Raw genomic sequence first — 12,564 nt, 5'->3', positions numbered from 1 at the left:
GGAAGGAAACCTGTCGTATCAGAGGGGAGAATTTCACGGTCGGCTCCTAAACCCTTATCATTTTCTAAAGGTAATGAGAGTCAATCTCCCTCTCTGCTCACTAAGGCCTAACCTGCAAGTCTCTCAGGCCCCCTATGCTAAGGCAGGCGCTCTATCACAATGCCTGATAATTTACCTCTTCATAGCTGTGAAATGGAGGAAGAAAATTCAGGTGTGCAGCCGGGGAGTGACGGGGGGCTTTGTGGCGGCACCGAGACCAGCTGACAGGCATCGTGTGTGCGTGACAAGAGAGAAATGACTTTTCTCCTGGATTTAGAACCACAGACGCAGCAGCGAGATCGAGCCATCTGGAGCACTCTTCCAAAGGATGCCCTCTTTCAGTCGCAACCTCCTGGTCTCTCTTTTTCACCCCCTGCTTTCTTCTCTTATGCTCTTTATCTTTCTCTAATAGCTGAAAATGTAACTATACCTTTAAAGCCATTCAGAGGACTGCATTTTCTTTCTTTCTCTCATTCTTTTGGAAAAGTCTCTGATATTCACTGTAAATCCCAGTCAGAATATTTTTGCAAAAGCCTCTGGGATGGAGAAATCAGAGGGCAACATTAAATACAGTTCTAATGGGCTTTTAGACAGCAGAGCCTATTGAGAGAGATTTCACATCATCTTGTTTTTTTTAAATGAAATGAGTCTAAAAAGGCCTGTTTAAAGCTAACACACCATTTATTAATGTTTAATCTCTTTTTGTAACAGAACATAACGTGATGTAGTTACTAGGATGATTTTTAATAAATATTTTTCAGGATGAAAACGTTTACATTCAACTCATGCTTTTGTCTGCCAATTAAAGGAATAGTTCACCCTCAAATGAAAATTCTTTCATCAATTATTTACCCTAATGTTGTTCCAAACCTGTAAGACTCTCATTCATATTCAAAACACAAATTAAGATGTTTTTAATGAAACCAAAAAGACCTTTGTTTCTCCATTGAAAGTCCATTCCACCCAAAATTGTATGCATTCAAATTGTCATAGAGACACTGTAAATGTATTCAATATGAATCGAGTAGTTTAATCCAAGTCTTCTGAAGAGACACGATGGCTTTATATAATGATCAGATTTAATATTTTGGCTTTTAATCACATACTTTGAACTAAAGTCTTATTTGGAACAATATGAGGTTGAGTAATTTATGACACAATTTTTTTATTTTTTTATTTTTTTATTTAGGTGAACTATCCCTTTAATTCACAGGGGAGTTTTGTAGTTTAACAAACACTTTTTCAAGATTGCCCATTTTGACTGTGTGCCCAATAGGGGGAAAAAAAAGAAAAAGATTTTCCACGCTCCCAGTCTCTGTGGTGGGGTGTAATTTTATTCATGTAATTTATTTCCATTGTGCCAAATACCCAAATTCTCATGAGTGGCCTCAGCACTTTGCAGTGGTCAAAAGAGATTTCCTAAATCATTTGTTCTCCTTGAACACTCTGAGATGTCAGTTGGAACATTCAATTACATCAGGTGCTTTCTGTAAACAAGCGGTAGATAATTCGGTCTGGAAATTTCTCCTGGGTAGTTTCTAAAAACATTGACAAAATCGCCCCGTGAAGGATGAAATGACCTCACATCACCTCTCAAAATGGTTACCACCCAAATAGGCGTTATGACGGTCTTAATTTAGTATTTCTGTATCATAAATCATTTCACGTAAATGTCGCTGAGATATCTGTAAGAATGTTCCAGAAAGAGAGATAGTTTGACGCAGCTACACTCTGATGGATAAGCACTGACACCAGAACAAGAGCGACACACTTAAATATGAGCCATGATTCACTGCGACTGGTCATTCGGCTCTTATAAATGTTATAGTCAAATCTTCTCAATCTGAAAGTGCAGTCTCACTCTCAAGCCTGATTGAAATGGGGGCAAAAGGCCCATTTCTTTAAAAAATAAAAACACCACTGTGGTGAGGCCAGTAATGTCATCTGTCATTCGCCCAGCCTGACCGCTCTGGACCTATCTGCTGTCATCTAAGCTGTGATTGACAGTAGTCATCCACCAGTGACAAGTTATCAATCAAAGCAAAAGAAAGCTGAGGGCTCCGGGCCGTAGCCATGGAGACAGAGATGGCAGAGGGTCCTCGCCTTCACTGCTCTTACGTACTATGTGTATTTCAGTGCAGATCTCTCCCTCAGTTCGACTCAGTTCGGTATGTTTCCCATCGGTGCCACAGCGCCTCTCCAGTTCTCAAGTGTTAATTGGCTGTAAATGGTTAGATGCTTTAGCTGGAGTTGACATCCCAGGATGAGCTCTCTTGGCACATCCTTATCCTGCTGTGTGACAAAACGCCATGTTTATCGAATGGTTGCATGTGTCTTCTAATTATTTTGGGAGTTTTCTTTTCAGTCTTTCTGCTTTCAGTTTGTATTAAAGTTTAAGCTGTTATCAGTTTTATGATGAAAATTAAAGCTCAGCAGAATATATTTTCCTAATGAACATGAAGTAAAACCCTGGGAAAAGTTATTCAATTCATACATTTCAGTGAGTTGACCAGAAGGTGTTCGTTTTCAATGAGATTTGACAGTATGAACCTTTGCGATGAGACAGTTGAGTTGAGTCCACCTTTAATGTTGTAGTCAGTGTGAACAACTTAAGAGAGCCATAAATGAATCAAAGTCTCACTCCACACCTAACCTAACCTCTCTTTTTCTGTCTCCAGCTGACCCATGTCCCAGTGGAGGCCTGCGAGCAGTATTCGTCCTGCAACGAGTGTCTGGGTTCTGGAGATCCTCACTGTGGCTGGTGTGTCCTCCATAGCATGTGAGTACAACCCTCCTGCAAAACACTCTGTCCTGCACACCTAAATGCAGACGTACTCCCTGGAGATTACAGAAAGGGAGAATGTGTAATAGATGTTGGTTAGAGTAATTAAATAGGACAAGATTTAAGGTTTTGATACTTATTGATCATTTTTTGATCATTATTTATATACTTTAAATAAACATGTGTGGCATATGTTCTCATTTAGAGTAATTCAAGTAAGTTACATTCAAGTAATTGTGTGGCATTAGAGTTTGGAAACATGTTTTTTTTACCACCAATCACACATTTCCCACTAATGGATCTCAGACACGTGCACACACATGGATACACATAATCACAAATACTCATAGATAGCCCACCTTTCCATCCACTGTGTACAACATGAGGGTGATGGATGCTTCAGGCTCTCAAGGGATGACCACATTTCCCACTCCACTGTAAATTGAAAATTGGATTCTTGTCCTCTTTTGAGGACCCCAGAGGAGTGTGTTTGTGCGGGTAGTCTGTGTGTGGCATGGCTATCTCAGTCTTTCACTCAGCTCTATATTCAACGATGTCCAGGTCTTAAAACATCACATCGCCCGTGCCACTAAGGAGCGACAGGGCCAGAGAAGGTCTGGCGGACATTTGCAGTGTTTCAGACCAAGAGCAGCGTTACCCTCTTAAGTGCAGAGAGTGAGGGGAAGTAAAGCGCTATGTAGAGATTCTGGGCCTATCGCTCTCTATCTCTCTCAGGGCTTTTGAGTGCACTAGACTCGACAGGGGCCATGGGCATGGCGTTTGCCACATGGCTGCCCAAGGTCGCGCATGCTTAAAATCTCACACTCATCTGTCTCTCACCTTCTTTCTCTCATTCTCTCTTGCTTCCTCTTGCTTTTGTAAAAGTGAGAGCTGCCTTAGTGCTGGACAGTGAGAACGGTGGTCAAATGGCCTGTGCATATATCCTTTCCTCCCGAGACGTTTGATAGTTTCAGTCTTGAGCTTTGCTGCTGAACACCAGCTCTCAAGCACTTCCTGATCCAGCTGATGTTCATAGAATGAACACAGGTGAATTGAGCCACTTTGTAATTTTTGTAGTAAACATGTTAGCACTTTATTTCTTTATTTATTTTTAGCAATTTAGCAATTTGTTTAAATAATTTTAATTAATCACTTTTTTTTTTATAAAGACAATTTTTATATAAATAATTGTAATGTATTTATCCATTTAGCATTTTCTAGCTGTTTGCATTTTTAGCAATTTGTTCATTTTATTTAAATCACATAATATTTTTTTTTATTAGCCGTTTAGCTATTTGTTTAGCTATTTATTTAGCTATTCGTTTTTTGATCATTATTTTTTAAATGCATAATTTATGTGTTTTATATGCATTTATATAAGATTGGTAACCAACAGGTGCAATGAATGTAGGTATGTAGTGTCGAAGGAAATGGAGTATATTGTATTATTATTTTTTTTATCATTATTCTTGTTGAATGTTTTTTTTTTTTTTTTTTTTAAGACATCATGGAGCAATTGTATGTCCATTGCAGTGTCCAAAGAACACTTTGGCAATGGCTTAAGAAGAGTTTCAGATGAGGTCCTGTATTCATACCGTAGCTACAGGCTGATCAACCGGCTATGATTGTCCATGAAGGAAAGAGGTCATTTGTGACTGAAAATGCAGAGAGAGAGAGCTGGCTCTTTCTCTCCTTCACTCTGTCATTTCTCTCTGTCCTCTGGCAGCAGAAACAGTGTCAAGTGTACACTGGACACAATGCTAATAAAAACAGCAGCAGTTTGTTGTTTAGCCTCAGGTGATAGAAGGGCCAGCTCTCGCAGGAGGTCTTTACGTTGGTTGGCAACACAACATGTATTGCTGCATCTGCAGAGGCAAGCCCTCGGTTCCATTCAGGGCTGTGTCACTTCTGGTTTTTGACTTTTTTGTCTTTCACTGCATTTTTTACATTATGCATCACTATCCCATTCGCCTCTTCTGTGTTTTTCATTACTTTCTTATAGCACTCTGTCCTCTCTCTCTTGCTCCTCTTTTCTCATGGCCTTATGCCCAGAGAAAGTGAACAGCACCGCTCTCTGATAGAGTCAGGCAATCCGACCTGGCCTCCCCGGGTCCCCGGCTGATTGATTGCCCTGGAGTTTACCTTTCCCATCCTCTCCTCCCCTGCATACTTAACCAGGGTCCCTGTAACATGAGTCCTCTGCCCAGTGAAGGCTCTCTCATGCCAGGCTTGACTCTTGTCAGCACTCCCTGTATTTGTCTCCTGTAATCTACCTGTTTTTCATTGGTAAAGATGGTTAAAGCAGCATATCTTAACACTGATATTCCACAAAGAGATTCTCTGTCATAGTGACTGTATTGTGGTCTTTTTATTGAGAGATGAAAGTCTTTGTAAACTGATCAATAGAAAAGTGCAGAGATCAGATGGACTGCACTGTCACCCTGTTCATTATAGTTTGAGAGCATGCACACACATTACAGATGGATGGCAATCCAGGTCTGTCTACCTATCTGTCTATCTATCTCTGTCTGAAATGACTCAAACTAAAAAAAAAATTAACAATAGTGGCATTTAAATAATACTAAAGTAACACTGGTTCTTCCTCTTGATAAATTAAGAACTTTTGTGAGTTGTTTGATGTTTAAAGTTCATGCACGGAACTGGAAAATAAGTGAAAAATGTCTCTAATTGCCATTAATATTTTTCAAGATGTTAGAAAGGACATAAAAGCAGTTGTCACCTTAATGATATTTCTACCCGATCTGAGCTTTATTATTTACTTTTGTCTGCGTAACTAAAAGTACAAGGCATATCAGGGAAGGCACAGCAAAAAATATTTTTTAAATGTTTTCATTAAGAATTATAATTAATATTAATAATTGGCTAATTTTGCTCATCTCATTAGACTGTAACTGTCTCTGCTAACTCATACAATTACTCTTCCTCTATGGAGAAAATCCCAGTTACCATAGTTACCCATGGATTTCAAGAAAGCAAAATGTAGAGTAATATCTGGCTATTTATGGGAAGAAAAACACTCTTAAAAGTTTTTGTGTGGCTTTGCCACGTCAAATGAAGCAAAAGAAGAAGAAAAACTACAATCTAACATAAATAGTCGTCAAGCACCAAATTCAAGTAAGTTTGCTTAGAAACAGGAGATTTGAGGTATTATCATACATGTCTGTAGCAAAACCACTGGGGTTAGAGGTTTGTTCAAATCCCACAAGGAAGTCGTTAGCTCTCTTTCCTGTCTATGAATCTCTCATAACTGTTCTAACACATCAAATTGTATAAAATAGTCTAATGGCACAAAGCAGCGGAGGGCTGTTTTGTGTTAAGTGAGGTCAATATGTTGGCCAGCAGAGCATAAATATAGTAATCTAGACTGCTGGAGAGCTGAACTCTGTGATGAGACGGATCACTCCTGTCCTCCAGAGAGATGCAAAAGTCAACAGAGTTCCACACAATCACCAGAGAGAGAAGGAAAACAACACTCTGAAGGGATGGATGGATGGCTGGGCTTATTTGTTCGACCCACACTACTATTGATCATGGAGAAAATGGAGCAGAGGGGTTAAGGGTCAGGGGGGTCCATTTGATAGGGTGTGTGTGTGTAAACCACTTGGGGAGATTGTGTGACACTAAATTAACAATGCATTAACTCAATTTCAGGATTCTTGGCTCTGACCTTCAGTTTGTAGACTGAATCACCATACAACCCCTCAGACCTTTGAGTTTATTTTTTACTGGTCTTAGTGAACAGTGTCAACTATTTCTTGAAAGTTTAAAGAACTAATTGACTCACAGCCTTTGCTGAAGCCTCATTGCATCTTTCATTTAAATGTGAGCGGTGTAAGACAAACCTGAGGCAACAACAACACCTTTAAAATATATTTTACAGCTTTGAGACCTGTCTGATTGAATAGCATGAGAGAACAGAAAGATATCTGTGAGTTGCTGCTTAGTTTAAGAGCCTCTCTGCAAGTTTGTTGTTCCCAATCAACCTTCAGATAACCTCCTCTCTCGCTGTCAACACAAGAGCAAAGCCGCCTGCTCCAGACTCCTGTTTACCCAAAAGATCTCCAGAAAAGTCTGTTAGTCTTGGAAAACAGGACCAGAGAGGCAAAAATCAATAACTCTGGCAGAGGGGGAGGGTGCTCCCGAAGTTTAAATGTTCAGATGTGTAATTTATGAAGCGGCTTGTTTACTTGTTAAGCTTTCATTTTTATCCATCTGATCCCTCTCTGCCCCTTTGACTTGAAAAGGATGATTTGTTCATGTTTAAGAAGTGGGGGGGGGGGGGGGGGGGGGGGGGGTTTATGCGAGAAAAGACAATTAAAATGTGTGGATATATATATATATCTCCCAGACCCAAACAAAATTTGTGCATTTTTACACTATTTATTGATTTTGTGTAACTATAAATAAATTTGTGAAAAGGTAAAAAATAAACGTTCAGTTTATTTAAAAAGAAAAAGTGCCGTTATAATCAGCATAGTATTTTGTGAGGACATTTACATTCTGTCTATCTAAAGCCTATAGTATTCATTTAATTGTATAATCCCAGATTGAGTGTAAAATGTGTTCACCACAATTTAACAACATTACATCCATCCTCGACGATCACACTAGTTCCCGAGGGCTGCAATGAATAACTCCCCTGACTGCTTTACAAATGTCGTGGAAACATTGCCAGGATGTTTCGCAGACAATCATTTTGCACGGGGTGTAAATGAGCAGCGATTGTGATGGTTTGGCATGGCGCGGAGACGGATAGGCTGTAAATCATAATTAAGACGGAGAAAATAAGGCTGTCATATTTCTGTCTCTCTTTCCGAAGAAGGCTGACAGGCAGAGATTGCAGCTGATTGACAAAGATGCAAATTTACACTCCATTATAATATCTTTATGTATCTTTATTAGGATGGGTATGAGATGGATATTATTTTGGGGCAAATGAAGAATATCAATACGTCTATCCAACAGTATCTTTGACAGCCTGTTACTGTGGCTTTATAAGAGACGAGATGATCACGTGTCCTTCCGAGACAAACTTTACAGATGGCATCCACAGGTGACTAGTGTTTAATTTTTTTATTTATTGTATATTTTTGTATATTTTTTATTTTTTAGGTTTTTAATTTTAGCTGAAGCTTAGGGTTCTATCAATTTTGGCATGTAATTGGTCAGCGTTGATTCTCCCTGACATCTGAACTCATATGCATATAGCCAAGGACCGTTGTGAAATGCTTTACCTTCTCGTCCAGAATTTGTGTTTGTGTGGCTGCACTGGGAGAGGTTTTAAAGCAGTTCTCTTTGATCCGCTGTACTGTATGTGTGTGTGTTTAATGCTAAGGCTTTGTTTATGCCACTAGAAGAGCCTTTCCTCAGCGCCAGCAGGACCTTCCCCAGCTTTCTGTTCTAATGTGAGATGAGAGAAGAAGCTATCATTGTCTTTCCAAGGACAGTGTTATTGTCTGTGCAGAAGTCTGTCACAGGAAAGGATGGCATGGTGCTCTGGCGTGATGCTGAAACTCTTTAGGAATGCTGTCTTGCTGAAAGATGTCATAGTTTATCTTTGAGCTTATTTTTTATCGTCGTTTCAACTCTTGTATTTTGTTGTAAATTTGTACAATTCTCGGTATAATTATGTTAGAGTATGTCACTAACAACGGCAAGATCATGGGTTTAATTTCCAGCAAAATTGACATGCATTATCTAATAAATATGTACGCATTCAAGGCAGCATACATTGCTTCAAAGAAAAGCTTCTGCTAAATGCATAATGTAAATACCTTCAGAGGGTAGCTGAAAAACGGACTAATTTATTATTAGTATTATTATGAGACATATATATGATAAATAATATGAGACTATTTAGAAATTTGTGGGTCAAAATGAGATCACAATTGTAATAGAAATTCCGTACCCACATTCCACATTACCTCAGAATGTTGAAAATGTGCAGACATGTTCATGAGCCTAAATGAGAAGTAGTCTCACAATTTCAAGAAAAAACATTCTAGGACAGGGAAGCTCAATCCTGTTCCTGGAGATCTGCCTACCTACAGAGTTCATATCCAGCCCTTATCTTGCACACCTGTCTGCAATTATTAAGTGCTCCTGAAGATCTTAATTAGCTGGTTCAGTTGAGTTTGATCAGGGTTGGAGTGGAACTTTGCAGGAAGGTAGATCTCCAGGAACAGGATAGGGCACCCCTGTTCTACTGTAGGTTAACCAGTATTTCTGACTCAAAATGTGTTGTGGATCTAATTGACCTGAAACATAAGAGATTTTTTTTTTCATACTAAGTAGTTACAGCACTTTTGCATGTGGTATTTCTAAAGTGATGTAGACAGCACATCCAATGGTACTATCAGCATGTGCAATGTAACCTTAGTGCATTCCACCTAGTGCGTGTATTTGGACCCAAAACACGCACAGCCCCCTCTGTGCCCAGTGAAGAATGGTGTCTCCCCAGGGGAGCAGGACCGGCTCTATCGCCCCTGGCGTTGAGTTCCTGAAGAGCCTGGGAGGAGTTTGCGGCTGGCTGAGGGAAAGGAACATGCTCCAAAAGTGACGGAAGCATCAGGACAGAACTACAGACACCCTCACTGCTGTCATGAGATCTCTCGGAAAGCAGGCAGTCCTACACGACTCAACCTATCCCTCACTGTCACCTTGCTGTCACCAGAGAAAGAGCAGGAGACAGAGAGAGAGAGAATGCAAAGGGGAGAGGGTGTAGAAGACAGCAAGAGGGGTGGCCTGTCCTGGTGTGACAGAGCGTGAACTTGACATGGAGACAGACACACCTGAGAGAGAAAGTGAGAGAGTGCACAGGCAGTGATTGAAAAGACAGGAAATAGGAAAGTTAAATCAAAAATGAAAATTCTGTCATTATGTATCAAACGTCGTCATAAAAAAACTGCATTACTGACCTTCCATAAAAACAAAAAGTGGACAAAAAACAACAACTTTATTTTAAGGTGTCCTTGTTACAGTGTAATTATACATTTATTTACTGAGTAATAGTAATTAACAACATATACTTACTATAGGGTTAGGATTAGGGTTTGATTTAGGGTTAGCTGCATGTAATATGCATAATTTACTGTCATTAATACAGTAAGTTCATGTGATGTGTAATAAAGACACTAAAATAAAGTGTTACCTTTTTATATCCATTTATTTAAATCAAACATTCTAACCAAATCATTCAAATAAGTTGAGCACATTTTAGTATGCTAAACTGCTACTCATTGGAAAAACTAACTTAAATAGCATCTAAGCTACTAAAAATGTGTTAAAGGGTTAGTTCACCCAAGATGACGTCCCGACATTGCCGGAAGCGCAAAACGGTCTGTTTATAAGCAGAGGAAGACGCGCGCTGTATGTAAGCTATTGAATTCGGCACTTATTGTGATTTAGGTCTCGATGATGTCGGGACGTCATCTTGTACAGTAGATGGCGGTAATACTCCCAAGGAGTGAGCAGCCAGTAACAAGTAAGTTAGTAGTAGAAGAACGCCGTAATCTCAGTTCTCGCGCATGCGTCCTGGCGCTCCCGTGAACTCTCGTCAGAGGCCCACATTGAAGAACACTAATAGTCAGATAAAGTCGTTATTTTTGTTGTTTTTCCGCACAAAAAGTATTGTCGTCGCATGATAAACTTAATGTATAGCCACTGTAGTCACTTGGACTATTTTAACGATGTTTTTAATAACTATTCTGGGCCGGCGAGTTTCGGTCCCTCTGAAAGCCTATGGAGGAGTGAGACAGCTGTCAGATTTCATCAAAAATATCTTAATTTGTGATCCGAAGATGAACGAAAGACTTACATGGTTGGAACAACATGAGGGTGAGTAATTACTGACAGAATTTTCATTTTTGGGTGAACTAACCCTTTAAGTTAGTAGCATTGCTACTTTTAGCTAGTTACTTCCAAAAACTGGCCGATCATGCTGGGTCTCAGTACACCTCAAATTACAAATGTTCCAAATTATTTGAGGTGTACAATAACCTCTCTGAGCTCCTTTAAAAAGTTACTGTCACAGTGTGATATAGCAACTAAAAAACTGCTGTAAAATGTGCTTCTAAAATTATATTGAGAGATTTTCTTTTCATGAATGTCCTTGTGTTTGAATGGTCTATAATGGTATGGGAATAAATACGGTGATTTAGGGAAAGAACATTGTGTTCACTGCAGCAGGTGTACAGTTTGGAACCAGCACAGTATAGGATACAAAAAGACAGACAGTCCTGTGTTTGTCGTAGCCTAATTTTACACAGGTTTCATATGTCATGCCTGTTTCACGGTTACACAGACTCTTTTTCAAATAGTTCCAGAAATGTGCCAGTTCACAAACTCTTTTTGAAACTGCTATTCACCTTGCATTGGCACAGAAGCAAAACATTTTCATAAATGTTTGACCAGGTGAGATTGTTCTCTCTAATTAGAGTGGCACATTGATTTTTCCTCTGGGCACACGGGGACCTGTTGGGTCATTCTCTCAGGTGGCTGAAAAACCGCTTGTTTGCCCTTTGTGATAGAGGACAGATGCTCTATCTATAGCGCACACACTCTCAAGTTACTCTCCTTTCTTAGGTGGAGTCTTATTGAGTGTGACCTCTTTAAAATGCTTTGTATAACTTTGAAGACAAAGAGTCTAATTGTCTTCACATCCACTCTGCCTTTGTCTTTTCGGCCATTCTTAGAGGTCTTCCGTGTTCTCGCATGCGTATTTCTTTCTGCTGAAAACTCAGTTGACCCCTGTAGCTAAAAGGAAAAATATCTGTCTGCTCGATCTAAACGTTTAAAGATAAAAAAAAAGAGTTGTAAACGTTCCTCTGAGCTATATCATGACAGCCGGGTGTTAATATGTGCAATGTTTGATCAGATCTGTAGGGGATGTGGTGTTGGAGGAGACAGATAATCTGTTTAATATTAGCAGGGTAAGATGGGTCCCCTGGCCCAGGAGGAACAGGGACAGCAGGGAGATGAGATGAAGGAGGCGGTCTGAGGTGTTTTTGACAGCTCCCGAAATTGCATGCGAGTTTTGAGGCGAGCGCTGCTGCGTCACGGATAACTTGATGCTTTTATGGCATTGAGTTGAATTGTGGGTATTTGTGTGGGTGTGTGTGACTTTGATAGGTAATGTGTCTCTCCAGCTGCACCGTAGTCTGGAGTCGGATGGGTTCTTGTCAAATGAAAGTGTTTTGAAATGAAACTCAGATTCTGAGGTCATGCTAGTTTTAGGCAGATTCGGTGTTGTGGTCAGTAGGATTAGGCAAAAGTACTTTATCTACTTAAATCCTTCGCTATACTTCCAAACACAGAATAGTCCACCCAAAAATTAACATTTTCAGTTATCATTTATCTACAACATTTTCAGTTCCCATTGACTTAGGTTATATTTTTTTACCACACATTGGAAGACCACACATATCAGAAATAATGACTTGTGCAGTATTATAATTTGTATAACCATCAACAATATCATATCAAATCAAATCATGTAAATCTTACAACATACAAATGGCTTGTTGAATTGGCTCTTACATCTGTTTTGAGTCTTTTGTTTTAAACTGAGTTGTTACATAATGTGAATTATGTAATAATTTTTGCACTGCTGACAGACTTATTCATTTTTCATGAATCTTTTGGTTTGCATCCATCAAGTTCCACATAAAAAAAAAAAAATCATGAGGTAAAGTACCTTTAATTTGTGTTACCAAAATTATCAT

The 12,564-nt window shown here is 39.4% G+C and overlaps 1 protein-coding gene across 2 annotated transcripts in view; it reads left to right on the top strand.

The window, feature by feature from the left end:
* Positions 1–12,564, top strand: part of plxna4 (plexin A4) — a 211,875-nt gene that overhangs the window by 136,301 nt on the left and 63,010 nt on the right. For both annotated transcript variants that reach the window (XM_084408408.1, XM_084408409.1), the window contains one exon: positions 2,718–2,818. In XM_084408408.1, the coding sequence (XP_084264534.1) occupies positions 2,718–2,818 (101 nt within the window). The remainder of the gene's footprint in view (positions 1–2,717; positions 2,819–12,564) is intronic.

The sequence above is a fragment of the Rutilus rutilus genome (genome assembly GCF_951802725.1).
Source record: "Rutilus rutilus genome assembly, chromosome: 4".
Classification (NCBI taxonomy): Eukaryota; Metazoa; Chordata; class Actinopteri; order Cypriniformes; family Leuciscidae; genus Rutilus; species Rutilus rutilus.
The sequence above is the reverse complement of the archived record's forward strand: the minus strand, read 5'-3'. Positions and strand labels throughout refer to the sequence as shown.